This window comes from Vigna umbellata, chromosome 1, assembly GCF_029865625.1.
Source record: "Vigna umbellata cultivar VRB3 chromosome 1, Vumbellata_1.0, whole genome shotgun sequence".
Classification (NCBI taxonomy): Eukaryota; Viridiplantae; Streptophyta; class Magnoliopsida; order Fabales; family Fabaceae; genus Vigna; species Vigna umbellata.
The window spans coordinates 49,624,794-49,652,448 of NC_142165.1; the positions used below are offsets into that span (position 1 = coordinate 49,624,794).

The 27,655-nt window shown below is 35.0% G+C and overlaps 2 protein-coding genes and 4 pseudogenes across 2 annotated transcripts; 1 reads left to right on the top strand and 5 right to left on the bottom strand.

Moving 5' to 3' along the window:
- Positions 1-253: 253 nt before the first annotated feature.
- On the bottom strand, positions 254-1,721 carry LOC148205616 (fasciclin-like arabinogalactan protein 11 pseudogene; annotated as a pseudogene).
- A 3,852-nt stretch (positions 1,722-5,573) lies between these two features.
- Positions 5,574-6,725, bottom strand: LOC148205617 (fasciclin-like arabinogalactan protein 11 pseudogene; annotated as a pseudogene).
- Positions 6,726-9,075: 2,350 nt separating this feature from the next.
- LOC148205618 (fasciclin-like arabinogalactan protein 11 pseudogene) lies at positions 9,076-10,039 on the bottom strand (annotated as a pseudogene).
- A 2,194-nt stretch (positions 10,040-12,233) lies between these two features.
- On the bottom strand, positions 12,234-14,322 carry LOC148205619 (fasciclin-like arabinogalactan protein 11 pseudogene; annotated as a pseudogene).
- Positions 14,323-16,133: 1,811 nt separating this feature from the next.
- Positions 16,134-20,543, top strand: LOC148205620 (ER lumen protein-retaining receptor A-like). The gene is made up of 6 exons (XM_088103604.1): positions 16,134-16,377; positions 16,596-16,861; positions 19,318-19,433; positions 19,813-19,886; positions 19,966-20,029; positions 20,119-20,543. The coding sequence occupies exons 1-6, from the start codon at positions 16,287-16,289 to the stop codon at positions 20,153-20,155; spliced, it is 648 nt and encodes a 215-aa protein (XP_087959730.1). The 5' UTR covers positions 16,134-16,286; the 3' UTR covers positions 20,156-20,543.
- A 4,148-nt stretch (positions 20,544-24,691) lies between these two features.
- Positions 24,692-25,985, bottom strand: LOC124821282 (glutathione transferase GST 23-like). Its single transcript, XM_047293146.2, has 2 exons — positions 25,642-25,985; positions 24,692-25,202 (listed from the first exon to the last, which is right to left on the bottom strand). The coding sequence occupies exons 1-2, from the start codon at positions 25,954-25,956 to the stop codon at positions 24,831-24,833; spliced, it is 687 nt and encodes a 228-aa protein (XP_047149102.1). The 5' UTR covers positions 25,957-25,985; the 3' UTR covers positions 24,692-24,830.
- Between the last annotated feature and the right edge of the window lie 1,670 nt (positions 25,986-27,655).

Sequence of the window (27,655 nt, forward strand, 5' to 3'; positions counted from 1 at the left end):
TAAAAAAATAACATACGAATGTATTTTTACAATATTTATAACTGAAAACACTTTTAGAAATTTTATTATATTAATGGATTAAAATTTAATACTTATATTAGTTTCAAAATTTATACTTATTTAAATAAAAGTATATGTATTATTACTATTATTACTATTTGTTATGTGATATGTGAATACTAGGAATACATTCGTAGATTTTCAAGAAATATATATATCATGGAATAGGAATTTATATGACATTATATAGCATGAAATAGGAATATCTGTGATTTGAATCATTGAACATCTTATGGCATTGCACTGTCAATTCGATTAAGAATAAAATGAAGAAAATACTGTGATAATGTCTTCGGACATCTCTATCGCATCCTCCATCTCCCCCAACTTAAACAAAGCATAACTAACAATAACACAATTTGTCTTCACATCCCTCGAAATCATCTCATTTTATGCAAAGCCAGAAATGGATCAATTACCAGAAGTAAGAAACAACTTACAAAAACAAAAGAAGTAAGAAAAACCCATCATGGCATGCATGCATGCATACATTTTCACCCTACACTATACCCATAAACCAGAACCCCAAGCACCAAAGCATACATATCACTCACAAATGCACAACAAAAAGTTCCAATCCCTCATATCATTCCATCCACACTTACCTCAGATCATAACTCCACTCACCAAACCCACCACTCCAACAACAACAACCTTATTCACCCATTTCATCGAACAACCAGCGGAAACACCCGCGGGCAAAGCCTTCCCGTCGCTGCCATCATCGCTGGCGGTGCTACTATCATCCGCCGCTGTGGAATTTCCTTTATCAGCCTTCGGCAACCCTTTTTTCGCCAACGACGGCGCTGGAGCTGGCGCCTTGCTGGGTAGCACGAGATCGAGAGGGAGAAGCACCTTGTCCACCTGGTATATCGCCAACTTGTTGTCGGAGTAAACGGTTCCGGTGACGGAGGCGTTGACGGCGCCGGTGGCCATGCTGACCTGGCTACCTCCAAAAGTGGTGACGTTGAGTTGCAGCCTCTGGGGGTCGTCACCGGCTTGAGTTTGAACCGGGTTGGTAAGAGTATCGAAGTTTGAGATGGCAATGAAGGAAGAGAGAGTGTGGAACTGCAAAAGCTCCACCTTCTGTCTGTCGGTAAGAGAGTTGAGGAAGCCTGCTTTGAGTTTGGAGAAGGCACTGTCTTCCGGTGCAAAGAGGGTTAACCCTCCCGAGCTTGAAGTTACGAGCTGTGAGTTGAGTTGGTTGATGAGTTGGGTGGTTTTCAAGAGGCGAGTGAGAACGGAGAACCTTTTGGCTTTTCTTAGGATTTGGACTATGTCAATGGTGGGGCCTTTGGGGATGATCGTGGGTGTAGGGGCCCCACTTGGGGTCACCGGGACAAGAGGGACAGTGTTGAATCCCGGTGCCGGTGCTGTTGCCGGAGAGGGCGGCGAGGGCTGGGGTAACGGTGGTGATGGTGTTGAAGGGGGTTGAATTGGTGAGAGTTGGGCTGAAGTGGTGTAAAACAGTGCTAGAAGTAGAATTGTGGTTGGTATAATGAAAGATTGAGATTCTTGCATGATCCTCATTTGTAGGTTGTCTGTTTCTCTTTGGGTGAATGATAGAGTTTTGTTTTTTAGAGTAGTATATAAAGCTTTGGAGTTATTGGGGTGTGAGAGAATGGGAGAAGAGGTTGGGTTTTTATTTTGGAGGAAAGGTGGTGCATCAGAGTGTGATAATGGTGGAATGATGAATGATTGTTTGGTTGAATGTTTAGCTGGAAAGATATACAGAAGAAATCTGGTTGGTTGTGAGGGAAAGGTGGTGCATCAGAGTGTGATGATCACATCATTGGATGCATGGGGACAATGTGTAGATATTGGTTAAGAAGTTCCATCAAGTAGGAGGAACAAAAACCTAATATGGTAGCAATCTAAAGTGGCGTTGTCTCAGGGAGATTCAGGTGAGGGTGGAGTCATCAAGACTTAACCATGCACCTCCTATTCTATCACAGCTCATAAAACATGGTATACTGTCTACCCTCCTCCATGTCTTACATCCACCACTTTTTAAGTTTTTTTTGTCCTTTTTATAACAAAGTTAAGTGTTTATTCATTAAGGATAGAGTAATCATGTATTAACATTTTTTTTTACATTATTTTTACTTAGTATATGTGTTAGTTTTTCATTGAATTTAAAATATGTTATTACAATAATAAATAAATAATAAATCAGTAAAAAAATGATACATGTATTAAAATATTATTAAAAATTATGTTAAAATATTTTCTTAAGAAAATAAAATTATATCATATTATTTGTCTAACTATAAATAAAAGTATGATAATAATATGTTAATACAAACTTTTTTACAATATTTTGTTATTATTTTATCAGTATAATAATAAATAAATAATTAATCAATGAGAAAATAAAAATATTATAAAAAAAATTGTGTCAAAATATTTTTTTATATTAAAATATGCAATAAAAAAACAATGTATCCTTTAGACATTTTCATTAATTTGACTCTCTTTTTTTTTATAATTGAAAGCATATAATAATATGTTAAATGAGTGTATAAATATGAGTATTTTTTTTTTTTAAAAGTTAACATATTTTGACCGGTAGAAAATGAAATTTATACTATTTTGTGATCGCTAAAAAGGAAATTTAATGTATCTTGTTAATAGTGAGGAATGAACTTCATAAATTTTTATAGAGATTAAATATTAAAATTATGTTTAGTTTAAATTACTTTAATATAAAGTTATTTATTAATATTTGTCATTAAATACATGTATCAAATACATATGTCTCTCCATTTTATTATATCCCAAAACTTAACACAAATTAAAAGTCAACAAAAGCGACTTATTTTAGAAAATAACAGTTCTAGTAGTTTCCGAGATATAAAATTTCTATATGTTTCTCATCAATTATCTCCTGTGCCATATTTTTTTACTATGAAATTATATAAATATAATTAATATCTCAAATTTTTAATCTAAACACTTGTAGTGAAATGAATTTGTTGAGGATGTGTATAAGGGCACCTTCAATTAATTACTAAAACCTATTTTTAATTCGACGTTGTCCGTATTTATTGATTATTAATATATAAAGTTGTTTTTTTTTTCTTAAACACTGGATACTAGGCCTCGAACCTTATAGAAATCTGAATAGGCACAATTTTAATTCTGATAAGCTGTAATTATTATTTATATACTTTTAATATTATTATGTAACATAAAGTAGCTCAGTGTAAGTGAAAACCTTACCTTTTTCACACCTTTTACATTCCTAAAAATGACAATTCAACTAATAGATAAGTAAAGAAGAAAGAAAAAAAGTAACAAATTTTAAATATAAAAGACAAGTTATGCTTAAAAAATATTATAATTCTTAATTGTTCCAATACTATTAATTGATAAAAACATTTTGAAATGCTTGGTATTCTTTGGTGCCCACGACAATAATTTTATGAAACTACTTTTAACTTCAGTTTTTATACAGGTCCACAAATCTTTCATAGATGATTAAAAAAATACTCTTTTTTCACTACAATGACCATAATTTGTGATCTCAAATCAACTAAGACAACTTAAATTAAATTCAATCAGCGATATTTTCTCCTCACAAAATACTGGGAAGACGACGTTTCAAAATATGACATTTGAAGTATTTATATATTACTTTTCTCATATTTATGACTAGAAATCTAGTATAACTGAAGTAATTAATTTCTGTGGATATACAATGTAAAAAGGTCATTGTATAACACCTTTTCTGTTTGTCAAAATTTATAAAACAGAATTTTGAAAAATAACACTGTGATATATATAAAATTTTTATATTTATTTAACACCATCTTTTTTTTATTTTTTATTTTTTCTTAAAAAATGTAAAAATTTATTTCTTTATAATTATTTTATATTTATAATATATATCAAATATAAATATAAAAATGTTTCCTCTTATCATTATTTTAAGGTTTAATAGATTTGGAGGTCTCTATTTGTGCAGATTTACGTTAATTAGGTCCTCCTATTTTGAAAGTGTTCAATTGAGTCTCTATTTATATAAAATTTGACGTCGTTAAATTTTGTGCGTTGTGGCATGCTGAGGTAATGAAATTAAAACATATTAGGATTAAGTTTGGTATTTTGGGGTAAAATTTTGAGTGTGCGAGAAAATTGGGGAAAATAGGGTGTTTCGTGGATTCGTTCTGGTTCGAAATTGGGAGAAAATAGGGTTATAGTAAGAAATTAGTTGTGGATGAAGTTTGGTTTTACGATTTTGGCGTCATCTATCGGTGATTTTTTGGTGGAATCGCCAAATTGTTAGCGGTGAAGCACTGTGGGCAACACCTGAAGTAGAGTCTTCTGAGTTGACTCAAAACCAGCATAGAAACATTGCACTGTGTTGGCGGAGGAGGTCGAGGAGTTGGGATGGGGAGAGGGTGGTGAGTGGCGGAAGTGGAAGATGAAAGAGTGAAGGAGAATTTGAAGGTGGAAGAGATAGAGAAAGAGAATGAGAAAGGTGTTGTGTGGTATTAGGTTATTACAGTGTAAGGAATAGGGTGGTAGTAGAGAGAGGATAGTACCATTGAGACAAATTTACAAACATGTGGCGTACTTGAAGAATTGGTGACCACAACAGCGATGTCCAGACGCCAAAATCACCAAAGGAATTGAATAATCCAGTGCAAAGATAAATCAACCAATTCACTAGTGAGAGATAAATTATCACAGAAGAAAAATTGGCTCCTTTTTTCCACTTCTTTCTCATCAATAAAAACACACTAAAAGTTCATAAACCCAGAAGCCAAAGCCATAAGCAGAAAAACATTGTAAGACTGTAAGGCATGGGAGGTGCACTAGGCGGTTGGATTGGGGGTAGGCATGGATGCAGATGTTGAAGAGGTGGGTGTGGGAGGGTGAGAAGAAGGTTTCCCAGAGAGGGGAGAGGGTGAGGAAGAGGAAGGCGATTCTAGAGGTGGAGGAGAGGTGGGAGGTGGTGTGTGGGGCAACGGCGCGACGGAAGAGGACAAGGGCGCGAGGGCGTCGGCGGAAGAGGGCTACTCAACCATTTTTAGGTTTTCTTTTCTCTATCTGATGAGATTGTGAAATACAGAGAATTTGTTTATGGTTGGATTTAGAATGGTTAAGACATTTATGAGCTTTGAAATCTCTTCATTTAAGAGGACTATATTTATTAAATATAATTTATTTTAAACTTAAAATAAAATAATTCTACATAATGAATTGTTACTATGTCACATGATTAGTAAATGCTACCTTATGTCACAAGACATAAAATCTAACTCATCGACATCAATTAACGATAAGGACATTATTCACTCAATTTTACATGAATAGAAATTAAATTGAACACTTTTAAAATAGGATTACCTAATTAATGCAAATCTCCACGAACGATCTGAGAATGAATTAAACCTTATTCTAATGTACTTACAAATTATATATTTTTATAATAATAAAAAATTTGTTGTGCTACTCATTGACGACAGAGAGGAAGAAGATTTTCCAGCGGTGCACATAACCAAATAAAAAACAAACAGATATTCCTTTCTTCTTTGATAATAAAACGAATTACATATATTTTTCGCTTGATCACAAAACAAAAACAGAACAAGAGTTCCCATAACTCACAAACAACGCTTCTCCTAAGCAATAAACAAGTCAATACAACATAAACACAAGTCCACAGAAGTTGCCTGTTTGTCCTGAAAACACATTAGAAACTTGGAGAAATTGATGTTCTTCAACACGACATTGTAGCTGCTGCTGCAAGCAGACCAATCCCAAAGGACACCAAGGTTGTTCCACGAGTGCTTACAAAACTGGTGGCTCCAGAGCTGTCCTTGGTTGCTTGAGCTTGGTCATCATCTTCTGCTGAAGAGTTTTCCTTATCAGCTTTAGGTGCCTTGGCCACAGCTGGAGCTGGAGCTATAGACTTAGGCTTAGAGAAGTCCAGCGGAATGAGCACCTTGTCCACATGATAGATTGCAAGAGTCTTATCTGCGTACACAATGCCTGTGAGAGTGGCATTCACCTCCCCAGTTGAAATGTTCACACTGTTACCGTATGCTGTCACGTTCAGCTGATACCCTGTGGGACTGTCACTGGCCAGTGTCAGCACAGGGTTGCTCAGAGCGTCAAAGTTTGAGCTTGACACATAAACGGGGAGGACATGATACTGTATCAATGCTTTCTGTTGTCTGTCTCCCAGGGAATTGAAGTACCCTGCTTTGAGTTCTGAGAAGGCACCATCATCTGGTGCAAGGATGGTTAAGCCTCCATTCTTTGAGGTGACAAGCTGTGCGTTCACTTGGTTGATGATTTGGGTGGTTTTCAGCAATCGGATTAGAGTGTTGAATGACTTGGCCTTCCTCAGGATCTTCACGATGTCTTGGCTGCCAGAAGTATCACCTGAAGAGGGTGACTGGGGTAATGCCGGAACTAATGGCTTTGCCGGTGCCGGAGCCGGTGCAGCGGGAGCAGGTTTTGCGGGAGCCTTAGGGGCTGGCGCTGGTGACTGAGCTAATGTGGTGATTGAGAAAATTGGGGCAATTAGAAGAATTGAGAATAAGAGAGTTTGTTTTATCTTCATGTTGGGAATTGAGGGCTGTGATTTCTTTGGTGCTAAATTGCAAATGAATTGGATGGTGCTATTGCAAAGAATGGTTTGATTTGTGGAAGGTAGAACGGGGGAGGGTGATTATATAGATGGAAAGTGAATGAAAATTAGGTACAATGTTGAGTTGTAAAATAACTTACGGTTGTTTTTGTGGGGATATCTGTTCAGCATCTGCTATGAATAATAAGGTGGAATATCAAGGCAGATAAAGTTGATTGAGAATGGATTTAGCTGCTTATGACATTGGCTTTTGCTTGAAATGCAGGGAAAATTGAATGAGAAGTGAGATCTCACTTGGTTGTGGATGATATAGAAGATGCAAACTAGTGCAGAAAAAGGAAGCATCCTCTATTATCATTCGGGTAAGCAGATGTGAAATTAAATCAATCACAATTAAGCAAGCTAGCAGTAGTAACTGTTAAAGCCTCTTTTTTCTATATTTGTTTCAATTAATCATCAAAAAGCCAGGTTGGAATATCTGACAAACGCCTCGCTTCTCCCTGTCGGAACAATTAAACATAACTCAAGTCAATTTATCTTTGCAGTCAGCGAGACAAAAACCAGATCGAAGCCAGGTTCATTAACATGAACTTTGCATTAGGTTTTTATACGTTCTTCCTTCTTAAAAATTCATCAACAGAGCACTGGTTTCTGAGCTTTAAGTACACATGAGTTGATAAAAAACAGATTATTTTGCTTTTAACTAAATATAACAAGGAAAAATGGCCGGTATTCACAGGAAAAATGGCTGGTATTCACATGGTAGATTACTTTAGACTTTAATTTATAAATTAATTATATTTTTTATTAATAATTAAAAATGTATTGTATGTGTACCTGTACAGATAAATCAAGTCACACTAAACTTTGTACTGGCACGTCTAGATAGATCAAGTCACATTAAACGGATTGTCCAGTTAGTATGAAATCAATCAGTGACCATCGTATTGCAGAAGCTTATAAATAGAAAGCGAATATATAGTTATTAGAACTTTTATGACACATTTTATTATAACATTGCTTAACCATTCGAATATTATACTAACTTAAGCTTTAGATTATTTTTAATAAATACACTCCATCGATTGTAGAGCATAATCAACAAGAAAAAGAGTTGAAAAAATGAAAAAATATGTTAAAAGTGAACACTCCATTTCATATACTAAAAACAAAAACTACTTTATATATAAATAATTTTTAATTTATATAATAATTTATAATTTAATTATTATAAAATCTAATATTTTTTATCCCCAAAAATACGGTTGAGATTACCTCTATGTTCAATATTATCTAATTATTATGTAGACAACTTTGTATTTATAGCAAAGTAATTTTTTTCTTTATTGTGATATATAATGGTTATTTGATAGAGTTATTGATTATAATTTAAAACTTGTTATCCTAACACAAATTATGATAATGAGAAACAAATCTCTTATAATGGTAATATAAATACTTACGGGTCGTAAAATTATTATGAATATGATATTAATAATCTGAATGGTGATAGTATTCCTTGAGTAAATATTAAAAGATTTCATTCATTAATTTACATATATAAATTAATACACTATACATTATTGAATTGATTTTAAGGAGGTTTCGAAATGGTTAACATTATCTTGGTATGTCAATATAAAATTCTTAAGAAAAAAATAAATACTTTTAACTTTTTTGGCTTATTAAGTAATATTTTAAAATGACATTTAAGTTTAGATGTGTTAAATGATATAAACAATTTAAATTATATTTTAAAACAGATATAATTCTACATATTAGAATTAAAAAATAAAATTTTAAACAAATTAAAATATATAAAAGAAACTAAAACCGTAAAGTGAATTTATTAATAAAATAATTATGCAAAATCAATCAAAAGACAAATTTGAACTTGTTTAAACAAATTTATCTTTCCATATTTAAAAAGAAAAGGAAGTAAATAAAATAAAATAGCCTTTCATAACTAAAATCAATTATTGTATAAGTTCAAAATAATATTTGCGATAAATTATTTCAAATAATTAAAAAATTAGTTTTTATAAACTTATTTTACATTTATTTATTTATTTATTCTTTTTAAATATTTATAAAAACAGCATTTGAAAACACTCATAATTATCTAAAATAAAATTATTTACGCTTAATATATATATATATATATATATATATATATATATATATATATATATATATAACAAGGTGATTCACATTTATAAAGATAATATAATCATAAGATAGATATAAAAATAAATAAATTCTTGAATATTTACAAAATGAAAAATAAATAAAAAATAGCTTCAAATGAATATAAAAGATTTGTATACGTAAAATATCATTTTATATATATATATATATATATATATATATATATATATATATATATATATATATTTTGATGCCAGATTTTCCTTTTATCCTTACAAAACAATGAAGGAAATAATATTGACATTAAAACGAGATTGTAGCAGTTGCTGCGAGCAGAGCAACCCCAAGGGACACCATGGTTGTACCATGAATGATGGCTCCAGAGCTGTCCTTGGTTGCTTGAGCTTGGTCATCATCTTCTGCTGAAGAGTTTTCCTTATCAGCTTTAGGTGCCTTGGCCACAGCTGGAGCTGGAGCTATAGACTTAGGCTTAGAGAAGTCCAGCGGAATGAGAACCTTGTCCACATGATAGATTGCAAGAGTCTTATCTGCGTACACAATGCCTGTGAGAGTGGCATTCACCTCCCCAGTTGAAATGTTCACACTGTTACCGTATGCTGTCACGTTCAGCTGATACCCTGTGGGACTGTCACTGGCCAGTGTCAACACAGGATTACTCAGAGCGTCAAAGTTTGAGCTTGACACATAAACGGGAAGGACATGATACTGTATCAATGCTTTCTGTTGTCTGTCTCCCAGGGAGTTGAAGTACCCTGCTTTGAGTTCTGAGAAGGCACCATCATCTGGTGCAAGGATGGTTAAGCCTCCATTCTTTGAGGTGACAAGCTGTGCGTTCACTTGGTTGATGATTTGGGTGGTTTTCAGCAACCGGATTAGTGTGTTGAATGACTTGGCCTTCCTCAGGATCTTCACGATGTCTTGGCTGCCAGAAGAGTCAGCACCTGAAGAGGGTGACTGGGGTAATGCCGGGACTAACGGCTTTGCAGGGGCGGGAGCTGGTGTAGCAGGCGCAGGTTTTGAAGTTGCAGGTTTCGCTGGGGCTTTAGGGGCTGCAGCTGGTGACTGAGCTAAATTGGTGATAGAGAAAAAGGGGGAAAGTAGTAGGAGTGAGAAGAAGAGTGTTTGCTTCATCTTTTGTTGGTAATTGTAGGGTGTAGGGTGTAGATTGATTTGCTGCTAAATTGCAGATGAATTGGGAATTTTTATTGCAAAGAATGTTTTGATGTGCGAAGGGTGAAATGGAGGAGGGTGTTTATATAGATGCCAAGTGAAAGACAATTTGTGGGTGTAAATTATTTTATGGTTGATATCTTTTCTCCATCTGTTAGGAAATTAAGGTGGTATATCAAGGCAGATAAAGTTGATTGAGAAGTGATTTGGCTACTGTATTGCTTGGCCTTTCCCTTGGAAATGGAGGGAAAACTGAATTTAAAGTGAGATCTCAGTTGGTTGTGAGCTGATGAAAGATGAAGACTTGCGCAGGAAAATTAAGTACCCTCTGTTATCATTCAGGTAAACAGATGTTATATCAAATCAGTCACAATTAAGCAAGCTGCAGTAACTTTGAAAGCCTTTAACTATCGTTTGTTTCAATCAATCATCAAAATCCAGGTTGAAAAAGTAAGAAATCAGATCAAAGCCAGGCTCATTAGCCACAACATTCTATTATGGATTACATACTTTCTTCCATCTTCACTTTTCCTGGACACAAATGGTTTCTGAGCTTCAAGGGAACATAAAAGACAGGATTATTATACTTTCAGTTAAATAGTACAGGGTAGAAAACGATGTTATTGTTTTGAGGAAGATCTGGGGATTGGGGCTTGAACGAGGCATTGTTTTCTATTTGTTATCTTAAATTTCTTTACTAATCTTTATTATCTAGGAATCTTTGTACAAACAAGCTAAGTTATCCTTAGAGTAAGACTCACAAGAAATAATTAGTTGCAGTGTTTGATTTGGTTGATCAACACATCAGCAGAGCCCGATAACAAGACTATTTTGCAACCTTTATGGTGAACTCCAAAAGGGATTCCTACCCTATCCAAGTTAAGTCCAGCATATAGATCATTTAAAATGATGAGGATCCTCTTCTCTTTCCTTATCCTATCACACAGAAGTTTAGCTCTTCCAACCACAGTCTCCTCACCAAATTGCAAACCTAACATCTTACCAAGCTCTCCTTGAATCTTCTTCAGGTCTGGCTTTTTTGTGACACTTGCGATCACAGTTACATCAAACAAGTTATCTCTCTTCACTCTTCTGGACATTTTCTCAATCAAGTTGTTTGTACGCAAAGTGCTTGATCCATACACCCCAACCATGTCAATGTTTGGATTTTCTAGGGCCTCCATTGCCTCTTCCAGAGCCATGTTTACCAATCCGGAGACCTCTGTACAATTGCAAATTATTGCCTTTTGATGTAAGAAAGAATCAAAATGTACAATCGACATATTGCTCTCGCTGAGTTCCTTTTTTTGGGATTCCAATCTGTGCTTGTCACCGAAATGACATGCTTGTCTCCCAAATATTTTAGCAGTTGCAAGAGCAGCCCCCATTGAAAAATATGACTTGATTTGGTGTGGTGTGAAGGACCAACTTTCGTAAAAGTTGAGTTTGTGAAGGGTTTGAATATATAAAGGAAAAAAGGAATAGCAGAAGTGATATACTCCAATGACCGAAAAAAGGATATGCGAGAGTTGTATATATGGTGCAAAGATCCATTTATTGTAACAAGCTTCATTTGCGATGTATATTATAACCGCGTGATAAGACTTCCCAAGATGCACCAAATATTACGTTAAAACCGCGTTATAATCCTCAGTGTTTTTGTTTTAAATTCAACAATACCGATCAAGAAGGCAATTTCTTCTACTCGTTTCCTTTCTCTTTTCTATATTCCTTTTCATGCTCACTACTTTCCTTTCTATTTCTATGGTATTTCAATACGCTAAAATTTTCTTAATCATAGCAGGAGTCGTGCGTATATTTCATATGAGTATTCATTTGGTTGACTTTCGACTCACTAACAAAAGGTTTACCATCTTTCTTATAGTTTTATAAACTTTAAACTTAATTCAATTTTATAAAATTACTTCTAAATATATTTAAAATAGTAAAACAATTTCAACTGATTTACGTTTCCAATTTAAAATAGTGTTTTTAATTTTCTAACACTAACTTATTTTTAAATAAACCACTTTTATTAAATAAATACTCATTTGCCAATTTTAATTAAAAAAACAATGATAATTATATTTTTTTTTCTAATTTTTTTCTTCACCTCTTTTTTGAAAATTAGAAAATAAAAAAGAATAACAAAATCCAGTTGAGAATTTTCGGTAACCAAATTCAAGCTTTTTCAGCCCCGCTCAATCACTGCTCCACATTGTTACCGGACAACAATTTTCGGTGGGAAAACATCCCAAAAAATGCAAAATGGAGGTTGAAATTCGATCACTAAAGAGCCAAATTTCAACCAACAACAATTCTCCTCTACGAGCTCACCAGCAACAAAGTAACACAAAACCTTGCCTCGTTCCCGGAGAGTGGGTCCCGGGGAGCAGCGAAAAATACCTCCGGCGCAAAGAAAGGCATGTGCAAGTTTGTTTGCGAGAGCCAAGTTCTTGTCATAAAGACTAAGGTGGTATACTTTGAAAATTAATTTTGCAATGGGCCTCTTAATTGGGAAAGGGGTTTATTTGGAGAGAAAAATTGCGAAATTGTGACTTTCGATTTATAGCTTTAATAAATTTCAATTTATACCAATGGATTGTTTAAAGTGAATGTTGGTGGCAATTCTCTTTGAAATATACTCTTTTGTGTTAGACAAAAAACATAGAAGAAACATGGAAATGGGTGTTCTTCATCACGACATTGTAGCAGCTGCTGCAAGTAGAGCAACTCCAAAGGACACCAAGGTTGTCCCATGAATGATCGCATCAGAGCTGTCCTTGGCTGCTTGAGCCTGGTCATCATCTTCCGCTGAAGAGTTGTCCTTATCAGCTTTAGGTGCCTTGGCCACAGCTGGTGATGGAGCTATAGTCTTAGGCTTAGAGAAGTCCAAAGGAATGAGCACCTTGTCCACATGATAGATTGCAAGAGTCTTATCTGTGTACACAATACCTGTGAGAGTGGCATTCACCTCCCCGGTTGAAATGTTCACACTGTTACCATATGCTGTCACGTTCAGCTGATACCCTGTGGGACTGTCACTGGCCAGTGTCAGCACGGGGTTGCTCAGAGCGTCAAAGTTTGAGCTTGACACATAAACGGGGAGGACATGATACTGTATCAATGCTTTCTGTTGTCTGTCTCCCAGGGAATTGAAGTACCCTGCTTTGAGTTCTGAGAAGGCACCATCATCTGGTGCAAGGATGGTTAAGCCTCCGTTCTTTGAGGTGACAAGCTGTGCGTTCACTTGGTTGATGATTTGGGTGGTTTTCAGCAACCGGATTAGTGTGTTGAATGACTTGGCCTTTCTCAGGATCTTCACGATGTCTTGGCTGCCAGAAGAGTCCGCACCTGAAGAGGGCGACTGGGGCAATGCTGGGACTAATGGCTTTGCGGGTGCCGGAGCCTGTGCAGCTGGAACAGGTTTTGCTGGAGATTTAGGGGCTGCAGCTGGTGACTGAGCTAAAGCGGTTATTGAGAAAATGGGGGCAATTAGAAGGATTGAGAATAAGAGCGTTTGCTTTATCTTCATGTTGGAAATTGAAGGATGTGATTGCTTTGCTGCTGAAGTTGTAATGGCAGGCAAAGAATGTTTTGATGTGTGGAAGGAAGAAAGCGGGAGAGTGCTTATATAGAGGTCAAGTGAATGACAGTTAGATAGAAGGTGTAGTTGTAAAATAATTTATGGTTGTATTGTTTGAGGGATATCTTTTGTTCATCTGTTAGGAAGATTAAGGGGGTATATCAAGAGAGATAAAGGTGACTGAGAAGTGGATTTGGGTGGTGAATGAGCTTTTGCTTGGAGGTGCAGGGAAAATTGAATGAGAAGTGAGATCTGAATTGGGTGTGTGCCGATAACGTATGCACACTATAGTGCAGAAAAAGGAAACACTCCCTCTTATCTTATCATATTGGTAAGCTGATATGACATCAAATCAATCACAATTAAGCAAGCAGTAGGAACTGATATAACCATTTTTACCATTTCCTACGAGTAATAATCCAAAAGCCAATTTGGGAAATAAAATAAATGCCTCACTTCCCATCTCGAACAAATAAACACAACATAAGTGGTTGCTTCCAGTGCCGTGTTTACCAAGAATGCTAGAAGTAAAGCGGAGGTTATAGTGAAGCAAATTAAAGTCCGAAACTAATATATAGCAGAAGCTGATGTACCCAAATGGCCACACCCAGCTTATGAAGTGAGTATTGAGCATACTTGTTTTTATATTTAACATTTTAAGATATAATATATACGTATCATCACCATCATACTTTATTGCTTGAGAAAAACAATTAAGATTCAGACAGGAGAGTGCTCAAGATAATTAAGATGCAAAAATCAGATTGTATAAGCTCCCCTCTGAAGTTGGGAGTTTAACTCTTGGTCTGTTTTCACTGTATTGTTGAAGTGGAAGTCAACGAGTGAATTTTCACGAAATGTTTTGGTTTCCATATGATAATTTAAAAAGAAAGGTCTCCAAAGGATTCTTCTAACTTCAAAACTTAAAACATGAGAAAGAAAGTGAATGAAAATCACTTCAAAAATAATTTCAATAAAAAAAATAACTAGATTTTTTAGTTGAAAGGCCTGATAAAAACTTTCTCAAATATTTGATACACAATATAAACAAGAGTGTTGCTCCATGTACATCACATCATCCTTCAACTCCTATTTTACAATTTTGTCCTTCATTTATTAAATTTTAATTAAGTTTAATGATGATTTAACGATGCTCCAACGTTTAATAATCCCAAACCCCCCTTATTTTTATAAATCCTACTTGCACCCCTTTTTCTATTCCATCACTTTTTTTACTTTTGTGGCATTTTCTTCACTTTTTTTTTGTTTCACTTATTTAAGCTTACCTTCTGAAAGTGATGATACATTGGTAGTGATTTTGATCAACTTTGGCGATAGCTGTGTTGTGTGTGGTGTGATTCTTGGAGGAGAAAGGCCGTAAAAGAGATTTGTGCATTCGAAAGGCATTGAGGTTAGTATATAATATGCCTATACGTCCTTACTGGCATTGCAACTGAGGTTAAAGATGCACCGGCGTTAAGACGCTGATTATGCATTGCCGCACCTCGAACTTCGGCAACCCTCAACCGAACTTCGAAGTGCGGTTGAGGGTGAGCGTGTCGCACTACCAACTTCGCTTAATACTTTTATCATGTTTTTATGTGTTTGTATTATGTTTGTTTAATACGTTATATGTTTATGTTGGTGATATATTATGCTGTTTTTTATACTATGTTTGATATATTATGTTTCTGGAGATCGGGGCATCGGGGCATGGCTCAAGAATCACCTACTTGAAGAAACCAATTACATTAGAATGAAACCACAAAGTGGATAGTACATAACTGAGAGAAAAAGTCACGTTTGAAAGACAGATTATTGAGAATGGTGATTCAAATATTCTTGAAAAATTCCCAGCAACATTAATATTTGCACCCATCACATTCTTGAAAGTAATGCTACCAATAACTGGAAGTGCACTTATGTTAATGGAAATCGGAGTATCTATCATGCTCTATATAAGAAATGAAGATACTTTTCATAGTAAAAGTAATTAATATGCTTGGAACTATGCCATTTGTTTAAAGGGATTCGATTAAAGGGATTCGGCAGGTGTACGAGAAGTAATGTTCTAAATTCGAAATGCACTAATATTCAACCGGTGTTGAAAGTGTAACAGTATTGGAATTGTCGTAAGATAAACATGAAAATTAAATAAAAATTAGAGATAGATGACGAAATAGATAAGATGTTGAGAGAATCTATAAATAATGTAACCTTTATTTTATAATAAAAACTTAAAGAGTTATGAAATTGAATGGAATAAAGTTTATTATTTATTTTTATTTTACTAAGGGATTGCATTTCATTAATATTTTAGTCAAAATTAGCATTAATTTTCAAAATAGTAAACTAATATATTGTTTTATAAACGAATTTACACGAGCTAGAATTGAAAAGACCGAAAAAGAATTAGTAATTAATAATACCACAAATAGAAGGAAGAGGTGACGGGGAAGATCAGTGTGGGTGACTCAGCTCCATAGTTTATACATGCGTATGCCACACCTTTGTCAAAACATCGAAAATAGTTAAATAAATAAGAAAGAAAAAATAAAATGCAAAAGACAACACAGTCACGCAATTTTCTTTTGGATTTCTTTTCGTTGCGTTTCGTTTCTCGAATTCCTTCCTTTGTTTCTGGTTTTCTCTGGTTTTGGAACATTTTCTCTGGGCCTCTCTCGTTAGGGCAAAACCATGAACATCTTCAGGCTCGCCGGTGACATGACCCATCTTCTCAGCATTCTCGTCCTCCTCCTCAAAATCTACGCCACTAAATCATGCTCAGGTCACTCTTCATTCTTATCCTTATTCTCTTCCTCTATTTTTCTTCTGCTTCCCCAAAAATTCGGACTAATTTGCATTCTATTTTCAAATTTCGATTAGCGACTTCACTCCCTTAGTCACATTCCTTCGCCAACCAAAAATTCAGGATCAATTCTATAACTAAATCATTTCCGTTATTTCGCCTATTTAACGGAACTGTTATTCTTTTTGGGGTTTCAGGGATTTCCCGCAAGACTCAAGAACTGTACGCAATTGTGTTCATGGCTCGTTATTTGGATCTGTTCACGGACTTCATCTCCGTTTACAACATCTTCATGAAGTTGATTTTCATTGCCAGCTCCTTAGCCATTGTTTGGTGCATGCGTTTCCACCCCGTGGTCCGGAGAAGTTACGATAGGGAACTCGACACTTTTCGATATTTTTTTCTTGTTGGGGCCAGCTTTGCCTTGGCACTCGTCTGGCACGACAAGTTCACCCTTCAAGAGGTCCATTACTACTTTTTAATTCGCTCCCCCGTTTTTTACCTCTATTCTCTTTTACCCTGTTTGGTAGAGGCTACTTTCTAATTCCTTTTGAATATTATCTTCTTCTTTTTTTAGAGTTTTTGCATTGTGACTGTGTACTGTATGTAGTGTCTACTGGCATGGATTGGCTTTTTGTTGGTTACGCTTACCCAGGCATCTTGTTCTGTATTTGAGTTGTGGGGTTTTACTGTTTTCCATTTGTGATGTATTTCTGGTTTTAATCGTTGTGCATTTCTTCAAATGTTTACTTCTTTAAAAGAAGGCCATTGAAAGATGTGTTGTATATGTGCATTGGTGTATATCTGATTGACTAGATTGATGATTGATTTGTCCGGTTCCAGTGACCAGGCTTAGATAAGCAGATGGTTGAGTTCGTGAACGAAGGTGCACCCTTGTTTTTTACTGCTCAGAAATGTTATGACTATGAACTTTTGTTAATAGAAATGACTCGTTACCCATGGAACCTCATTTTCGATGTTTTTTTTTTTAATATATTTTCAGCAGATACGTTTTCACTAATAATTACAAAAATGCCTCTCTGTTCCTAGTTCATTTCCTACTTTGAGAAGGAAATGCAAATGGGGAAAACAAATTGAAGTTGCGTTTTTGTAAATATTAATGAGATCATATTAACTAAAATGGAAACTGAAAATAAACCAAATATTATTAAGTTATATTGCAAATTTCCTTTGCTTTTGAAATTTGAAATGGTTGTTTTTCAGTTGAAATTGTGAAATGTGATCTGAGCGTTGCAAATTAACCATGCCTTCGATTTGAATGTAACTATGCACTATAAAAATGGCTTACAGAGAGTGGTGGTTCATAGGATCCTATATTCTTTGAGTGAGGAATTATTACCATTATGGCTCAACTTGAGTTCGGCAAGTGGAAGAATACAACTACCCATGTTCCAGGGCTTACTGCTTACCATTAATTTTGAATGGTACTTGGATGGATCTTTTGAAACCATTCCTATGTATGCCATATCTAGAATCTTCCAAATTCCTTCAAACATTTAGATTCGGTTTAGGTTTTGATTTTTTCCCTCTCCTTCAATTTACATAATAATCTTTGAATACCTGAACATTAATTTCTTGTGAATACAACTCTAGGTTTGAATACTTCATTTGAGAGTGTTGAATTTTACTGTCATGGATGGAATCTGATGATATTTCTAACTTTTCTGAACCGTAGAGTATCAGTTCATGTTTTCTGGCTGGAAGATCATCTTTCGGTCTTTGAATGCTGCTCTTACAAGATTAGAAACTATAGGAAAAGAATGTTTTAAGATCGAAGTTCTCAAATGCTTCTTCATGTAGAAAAGTTCTCATTCTTCATGAACACGGTATTTACATCCTCTGCTCTCCTTCTCACCACGACTGCTCTTATCCAGCTACTGCCTCTGTCTGGCAACCCAATCTGTTCAGCTACTCACACTTTGGCAACCCAACTTTAGTGAGTGCATGTGTGATTTTCATTTTTCTTAATCTTTTATCTTAGTTTCCTTTCTTTTTCTTTTTTTCTTGGATTTTTGTTCTGTGGTTGCTCGAAACCACTGTTATTTTTTTATTACCTAGTTCCCACTGTTATTTCCGTTCCCTAGTTGCTTTTTGTATTTTTAATTCTTTTTTGCGATCAGTATTTTTTTTTATAATTTGGGCTTTACATTGTTTTTTCTTGACTTTATACTCTATATTTGTTCAAGGACCATGAGTTTTTTCTATAAATAATGGTTGGTGTATGAATTTTGAATGTTTAAATATTAGAATAACAGTCATTCTGCTATCCGACTTTTGAGGTCATCGTACTATCTTCTATCCACTATCCTGCTATCCCATTTCTGGAGTCAGCCTCACAGCTCTGCTATCCAGGAATGACAACTGTGGCCCAAATAGGTTTGGAGTGCTCTTAAGATTTTGGGTGGGAATCTAAAAATTATGTTAGGGACCCATGTGGTGGTATCATGCTCGAAAAGATGACCAAGTTTCACATGATATTTAAGCTAGCACTTGGGAGAAAAATGCATGTTGTTGGTAGTTTAAAAGTTTCAACCTATGGCATGCCTTATGTCTTATGGCCCTGATACATGATTAATTGGGAAAGGCTAAAAAAGCCTCTAAATGGTAAGGTAGGCCTCTGCTTAGTGTGTTATAGAACTTCTGCAGATATCTATTTCCTTTTGGAGTCTGTGGCATGTATAACTAGCTGTTCCTTTATATTTTCTGCTTAATCTTGCAAGAGTTAAAGCAAATCCATCGCAAGATTTCAAATGTTCTTCTTGTCCAAACATACATTGCTTTCCCTTGTTGATTGCCAATCTGAAAATTGCTTTTGTGCATTACATGTCATCTTTATAATAATTCCGTTACACATTGTAACATCATGAATGATTACACTTTATGTGCATTTGTTAACAGGTTTTCTGGGCATTTTCAATATACTTGGAAGCAGTTGCAATATTGCCCCAGTTGGTTTTGTTGCAAAGAAGTGGAAATGTGGACAATTTGACCGGGCAATATGTATTCTTTCTTGGGTATGCACACTTATGTTGAGATAGTTCTCTTTTTGAGATATGCATTTAGATATTGGTATCTTACACTATGTTCTCTTTTATGCTGTTTACTAGCAGAATGTCCTTTCTAAGTTATTGAGATAACTTATACTGACAATGGTGTATTCATATTTGCCATATTGAAATAGCTTAGAAATTAAACGTGTCCAATGTGATGTATTATAGATTATACCTCACTTTTACATGTTTGTCCTAACTTTTTTTATCGTACATGATTTGCAAATCCTGTTTATTGGTTTGAATTGGCACTTTTGCGTTTTTACTAGTTCCTTTCTTAGCATGCTTTACAGAATTTTCAGTATAAACGTCTCTAAATGTGGTGATTATTTTCAAACTGCAGTGCGTATCGTGCATTTTACATCCTGAACTGGATATACCGCTATCTGACCGAGCCACGATTTACTAGATGGATTGGTAATTAAGGCTAAAATTAAGAATTTCTTTTGGAATTATATGTTTGCATTAGTAATATTCTGACTTTCTTATTTTACAGCTGGCATATCGGGTGTTGTTCAGACAGCTTTATATGCAGATTTCTTCTATTATTACTTCATCAGGTAATGTTATTGTGAGTTAAGATCGAGCTTATTTCTCATTTTTACTATGCTCGTATGGCAAATAGATAATATAAGGAGTTTTGTTTCAGTTGGAAGAACAATTCGAAACTGAAGTTGCCTGCCTGAATTATGTCAAGTTTGTTTTGGAATTTGGACCCGGTGAGGTGAGACCAGTCAGTGCTAAATTTTAGAGCATGGTTTGGATGATGTTGAGGTTGAGAAACGGTATAGACCAACTCTTCTCCCTGTTCTTTAGTGGGGTAAGTGGGTTTTGTTTTTCTGGTACAAGGGTAAACGAACGGGTTTTAACTTGTGATAAATCTAACCATCGAAGCAATTCAAGTATAGGTTAAAATGGAAATGTTATGTGGCCATGTTTTGTATATTCAAGTCTCCATTGCATACTACTGTACATTAGGCTTATTAATGTTTTGTATAACCAAAATTCAGACGGATCGATGAGAAATTTTTAGTTAGGCTTATTAATCACATACCATGTAACATTAAATTACAATTACGAGCGATTTGAACATTCCACGTAATACTACCCATCTTAACTCCATGTCTGCTATAGTTATTATTTCAACTAAAAAGTCGCAACGCTATCCTCTACGCTTTTCAATTATCCTTTTTGAAATAGCAGTAGGCAAATCCCTAGTAGAATTTTAAATGTAGACCAAATTTAAAATTAATTTGAATGATAAATTTTCCAGGTTCTAAAGAACGTATTAGTTAGAATGGAAAAAGCCAGAAACTTAAAGAAGTTCAACTGCAATTTTGGTACCGCTTGTGTCTAGTTTTCTTTACGGTAAACTAAAACATCGACGAATTTGATTCATTCGTAATTTTTCGTGTTTCGTGAATAAGAGGACAAAACTAATTTATAATTGATAATATATAATCTAATCAATGAGAAAATAGATTATTTTTGGGCTACATTTTTTAAGTAATGATTTTATACTGGCGGCAGTTCAAAATAATCGTAAGCTTTAGAAATTGCGTACCACGATTCTAGTTAGTTTTCAATTATTTACTTTATTATTCTATATCCTTTTCTTTACTATTCGATTCATGTTTCCTTTTTATATGTATATCTAACTACATTGTAGACGTCAATGTTTAAAATAATTACAGCTCTGCAAAATTTGAAGTGAGATTAGTCGTAGTGAAGACTTCTAAATTTTTGAGTTTTCTAATATATCTTAGTTTCCTTTGTCTTTGCATGTTTTAATTTTGTTTTCTTGAAGATTTTAAATTTTTTTTTTATTCTCATTGAATATGTTTCTAAACTTTTCCAATAATTGATATTTGCACTTATATCATGGTTGTAAGTATCGCATGATACACTATTTGTATTACACGACATAATATAAATTGCAATTTCCACGATATGAATCATAGTAAAACTTATGTTTGTTCTCGAATCGTTGTTGTATCATTCGTATCACATTATAAATTGTATTAATTGTGATTCTAACAAGAAACGCTTCCTAAAGAGTTTATTAGAGTCTCATTTCAAAACAGGTTCACATGATCTGATTTGAAAAAAACTCTACAATCTTCACGAAAAATGAAGAGTGTACATGAAAGACGACAACCTTAATTTTGTCTCTTTCTTTTTTATTCTCTTTCGACCAAATGTTTTTTCTTTTTACTTTAACAAAGGAGTTGGGTCACAACCTATTTCAATCCAATCATTTAAAGTTAACCTAATTTTTTTGTGTGATTGTAATTAATTGCATTTTTATAATTTTTTAAATATTTATAAATCATATGATACAAAATAATTTAAGATATGAAATATAAGCTATTTAATACATAAACTGTTTTTGTATCTAGTGTATGTTTTATCGCATACTCTTGATGAAATCATTTATATGAGTATTAAGTAAGATTTTTGTGTGAGATCTAGACAAAAATCTCTAGAACACTCATGAATATTGAACACGTACATAACTTAGTATGAACAACATAATAATAAGAGTAAGAATTGATAAACTACTAACAGACTAGATATCTTTATTCTTATAATTTGTTATATTAGGTATATTATGTGTTAAGTTTATCAATATGATTGGTTTGTATAATTTGTTATACCATATCTAATGCATTCCATTTTATATAAGACTTTATTTTTTTCTTTCATCTTTTTATCTTTTACTTTTTGCAATATGTGAGGATTATGGGAGAATCGAGAATTCCAAAAAGTAGAGTATTTGGGAAAGTAGAGTGAATGTGCCTTTAATGTCTTCACCCATGAATGCATGACCACTTTACCTATAAATCGGTTGTCGTAAATCATGGAGGACATTCGAACTATTCAACAACTCTACCTTTTTGTGAATCACACGCAAAAGTTTTATCTTCTCCTTCTAAAGGTGCAGATCCGTTGCATAGGTGAGAGAGCTTCGAACCTCCTCTGCAAGATGCGGGTCATACTACGGATTTATATCTATGTATACAGGTTTACGTTGGATTCCTCTGTTGATGACCACATCTTCCCTTCTTATAAATACACCAATTTTCCTCCTACAAAAACACACTACTCTTCTCTCTTTATTATCTTCTTTTTCCTTCCGTTAATTTCTCTTAAATCCTGGGTTTTAATAGTTTCTTACTACATTCTTAGTTCCTCAAAAATATTTGAAAAATTCTTATATCCTGAAAGACTTATACAACACACTCTGAATATAAATTCTTAATAGTAGTAACTATTCACGTCTTACGAAACCCATCTAATTCATGTTATCGTCATCTTTTACAACAGAAATGTGTGTGCAAGTCACTGCTCACCACACTAGTTATGTAGTAATTACATATTAGTACCATGAAGTGAGTAACACATCCAAAAGTGGTTTATAATATCAACAGAAAGAACCCTGTTAGATATATTATATCTTTTATCTTTTAGTTAGTTTGTTATTATTTCTCATTTGTATTTTGGGCTTAGCCCATATTTCTTCTATTATAAATAGAGAACCCTATGTGTGTATTTTACACAAGGGAGATTAATCTAAATATAGTTTTTCACTATATTCAACATGGTATCAGAGCCATGGTTATTGCCTATCCTAGCGAGTTCTAAGTGGGCATTCTATTCTTCTATTCCACCCGCAATCGGGCCGCTATTGGACCACCCAATTTCTACTATCACGCACGAGATGTCTATACCTCGGCGTGAAGGGGGTGTGTTGGAAGTCCCACATCGACTAGAGATAAGGCCAAATTATAATATATAAATGAGGTGCAAACCTCACCTTACAAGCCGGTTTTGTGGGGTTGAGTTAGGCTTAAAAACTCACCTTCTAATATGGTATCTAGAGCACAGGAATAGTTCCAGTCAACTCCACGGTCTCCGGCACCCCTCACTGCCGCCGCCGCCGCCGCCGCCGTCGCCGGAGTTCCAGAATCGACCGGCGACCACACCATCGGAATCGTCTCGGCCGGGAGACCACCGTCGTACGAAGATCGCGGCGAACGGACCTCCCACGCGCCTCCACGCGCCGCCGCAAGAGTCGCCGCTGCCGCCGCGCGTGCCGGCGCGTCGCCGGAGCTTTCCGCCGCCGATCAGCACCGCCGTGATCGCCTCCTCGCCCTCTTTCTGGATCTGTGGTCGTTGCGTCAATCGGAGCACTTTGAATTTTTAGGGTTTCTCCTTCCCTATGGCGTCTTCCTCGTCTACAAACACCTCTATTGGTGGCTCATCTTCTGATCCTTCAATATATACCAATTATGTGAATGTACACTTGTCCATTGACAAGTTAGATGGCACAAATTATGCAACATGGGCGTCCGACATCAAACTTTGGTTGAAGAGTCAAGGGTACTTAGATCATCTTACTCAAAATGTGACTACTGCTCCCATAGATGACACTTCCCGCTGGATGAAAATTGATGCTCAGTTGTGCATTGTTATAAAGTCCACCATTCACTCCTCACTGAAACAAATGTTTCGATCCTATGAAACATGTTCAGAAGTATGGGCACAAGCGAAGTTGTTATACACCAATAACTTGGGAGTTGTCCAGCAAAGAATTTTGGACCTCCAACATGTCTTTGGATCTTTGATGCCTTTATTTCAGCATTGTAGCTTAATATTTTGTTTTGTTTTAGTGGTTCAGCAACTGTGATCTTTCAGATTTCCACCTTCACACTAAGGGGGAGTACGTTTCCAAGACACTGCAAGTCACATAAATATGGGTGTAGTCCCTGCAGTTTTGTAGATTTCAGCTACCACTGTTGATCCCGTCACCCATCCATCATTGATGAGGATTTAGTGTAGTCCCTGCAGTTTTGTAGCTCTTAGCTTTCAGCTACCACTGTTGATCCCGTCACTCATCCATCATTGATTGGGAATCAGTCCTTGCAGTTTGTCATTGTCCACCATTGCTCTCCTTCATCCACTTTTGAAGTTGAAGTTTCACAAACTGCTGTGTTTGCCTCACACTCTGAAGACAAATCATCTAGTTCAACACTGAGTTCATCTATTCCAAGCTTAGTTCATACAATTTGTATGCTCCAGCTTGAGGGGGAGTGTTAGATATATTATATCTTTTATCTTTTAGTTAGTTTGTTATTATTTCTCATTTGTATTTTGGGCTTAGCCCATATTTCTTCTATTATAAATAGAGAACCCTATGTGTGTATTTTACACAAGGGAGATTAATCTAAATATAGTTTTTCACTATATTCAACAAACCCAAAATACAAACATAGCCAGTATCATTCTGTTCTTATTCTTATCCCACAAACATCTAACATCTTTGCATGCTCTATGAAACACGAAGAGAGAAGAATATATCTAAACCTTGAACCAACCCTGAAAAGATGAAGAAAGTGCCTTTCTGCGACTGTGGAAGTAAACAAGCATGTTGTCTCTTGGGGGCAAGTTGTCCTTGATCACAGGGTGGCTCAGAAAATTGGTTATCCATGCAGTGGTGGCTGGAAATTTCAGTGGGTCCATTATCTGCATGGATCCAACTTCCTCAAAAACAGGAAGCCAGTAAGAGATCCATCCAAGGGCAAGGTCAAGGTACCCAATGTTGTCTCCTCCAAAAAACTTCTTTCCCTTTATCTCTTCTTCAATCTTCTCCATTGCTTCTCTAGCTACTTTCAGAGCCTCTTCCTTGTCATCCCCGCTGCTGCACATTGCAACCCATGATGTATCCAAAAGCTGTTATACACAGACAAACACAACCATTGAAAAATAAGTTTATAGTACATACACACATTACTGACAAAGAAAAACAACTTACTCAATAGTTTGATCCATGTGCATTCCAAAACTATGGTTGCTCTTACTTTCTCAATATAACTTCCCCTTTTCTCACATCTTCTTTACATTTATAGAATGTAAATTCTAGTTTTTAATAGTTGTTAGCTATCCTAAGTCAGTGAGACCTACTTTTGTTCACAAACTTCACCTTGTTTTGTTTTATGTTCAAAATTTCGATCAAGATGTGGATAATTCGGTCAGTATATTGATAAAGGGTAGACTAACATAACACAACAGCATGCTCGTTATTTTAATTCGAAAAAGTGATAATTAAAAAGTTTTAATCCAGAAAACAAAAGTAGAGAAAATTATATAAGGGAATTGATAAAGAAAGTACCTTTCGCTCACCAAAATCGGCCCAAAAGTGAACAAGTGCTCTTTGATAAGGATGTTGTGGCAGCAGTGGATACTGCTTCCAAATTTCATCAATGTATTGAAGGATGATGAATGATTCAGCGATGGGTTTGTGGGCATGGACCAGAACCGGAACCTTCTTGTAAACCGGGTTTAACTGGAGAAGGAGATTGCTCTTATTGAAGATATCTTCTTCTATGTATTCATATTCTATTCCCTTCAGCTTCAAGGCCCACTCCACCCTCTTCCCAAATGGACTCACCCAAAAGCTCACCACCTTCACTTCTTCACTTCCCATCTTCTTTCTCTCTCAACGTTTCTTCTCTCAACGTCTCATTAAATCTTCTGTCGGTTGGTTTTTTCCGTAATTTCCGCAAACTATGAATCCAATTTTCTTAACTCTAGCCGACAACTTTGAATAATATCGCCTACAAATTTAGTCAAATTTCAGTTTAAGTGGAAGACCTCCACGTGGGGTAACTCTGAAAGTTAAAGAAAGGTATTTGATGAAATGCCCAGAAAGGATGTTACTTCTTGGAATGCAAAGATTTCAGGCTTATGATCTCAGGGTTCAAGCCTTGTGAAGCTCGATGTGGAATCTAACTCTGAGCATCTTGAACAGGGCTCTGACTGTTACTTAATTACAGCGGTATGAATCTCGTGGGCAACCCTTCAATGAAAGAATTTTATCCTTGTAAATCACACACGAAAATGTCAGGTTTGAGGGACTAAATCACACATGCTCTGAAAAAAATATGATGAATTCTCAAATATGAGGGACTACATTTATTATGTTCTTTGAAACAGAAACCAAAGTTCATAGACAGAGCTATAGAGATTTTCACCACGTTTGATCAAAATAAAATATATATTTTTTTCTGTCAATAATATGTTGATTACTCACTGAACATGGGTTTTGATTGGAATATCATATCTCAGTACATGTTTCCTAACCTACCAGTATGCAAATTTTACTCATCCCTCTTCACCAATGAAAGGTACATGGGTCAAAGGGATCAAATGATCGTTTGACACCACAAGGAAATAATACATCATCGTTCTCGGTTGCAGAAAATGGATGCAACATGCTATTAAAAGACTCGTCTCTTCAAATGGAATATTAAAATATCATTTCTCACATATAATATATAATATGACTTTATGCTCACTCTTCACGGATAGTTAATGTAACAATACGAAATTGTAATTTTTTTAAATAATGAATTAATGAATCCATGCTTGTTAGAAATTGAGAGGATAATTTACTTTACGATGTTATAAGGAAGATAGGTTAAATTGTATAAACAAGAGTTTGATTGTGTTTTCAACGTTTTCCTTACAAAGTTTTTGGCATGTAATACTTACGCTTTAACAAAAAGTTGTATAAATATTTGTCTCGAAAACTTTTGTGAACACAGTATAAAGATATTGCTTGAAATACAACATTTAGGTGTTGTTCACTTCAATGAATTTGAGAGAGAGTGATTGAGGGAATTTAAGAGGATTTGAAGATAATCTTTTTTTGTTTATTTGAGTAAGTTTGGAAGTAAATGAGAATGAATTTGGACGTAAATCTTTTTAATCTGTCACGTCAATAAAATCTTAACTTTGCTTCCAAATTCACTCTCATTTACCTCCAAATCCACTCAAATAAACAACAAAAAAATATATCTTCAAATCCCCTCAATTACTCTCCTCCAAATCCATTGAAGTGAACAAGACCTTAGTAAATAGTGTAGAAGCAGAAATAGAAAAACAAATGGCGTATCAATGACAATATGTCTTATCAATAATATTTAGACCATATTTTAATAAACCAGTATATGGTAGGTTGAGGGAGAATAAGATGATAAAAGAAAAAAGGGAGAGAGAAATATAATAGAAATAAGAATTGTTTGGTTGAAGAGAAATAAAAAAAAAAGTGAAATATACTTTTATTAAGAAAAATTCCATTGTCTTCACAAATAATAAATTAACATTTATGTATAATAGATAAT

Excerpts from the sequence above, each read along its gene's own strand:
- LOC148205620 (XM_088103604.1), top strand. The coding sequence starts at position 16,287 with ATGAACATCTTCAGGCTCGCCGGTGACATGACCCATCTTCTCAGCATT. Across the intron at positions 19,434-19,812 it reads CAATATGTATTCTTTCTTGG|TGCGTATCGTGCATTTTACA; the intron begins GTATGCACACTT and ends TTCAAACTGCAG. Across the intron at positions 19,887-19,965 it reads ACGATTTACTAGATGGATTG|CTGGCATATCGGGTGTTGTT; the intron begins GTAATTAAGGCT and ends CTTATTTTACAG.
- LOC124821282 (XM_047293146.2), bottom strand. The coding sequence starts at position 25,956 with ATGGGAAGTGAAGAAGTGAAGGTGGTGAGCTTTTGGGTGAGTCCATTT. Across the intron at positions 25,203-25,641 it reads CCGATTTTGGTGAGCGAAAG|CTTTTGGATACATCATGGGT; the intron begins GTACTTTCTTTA and ends TGTGTATAACAG.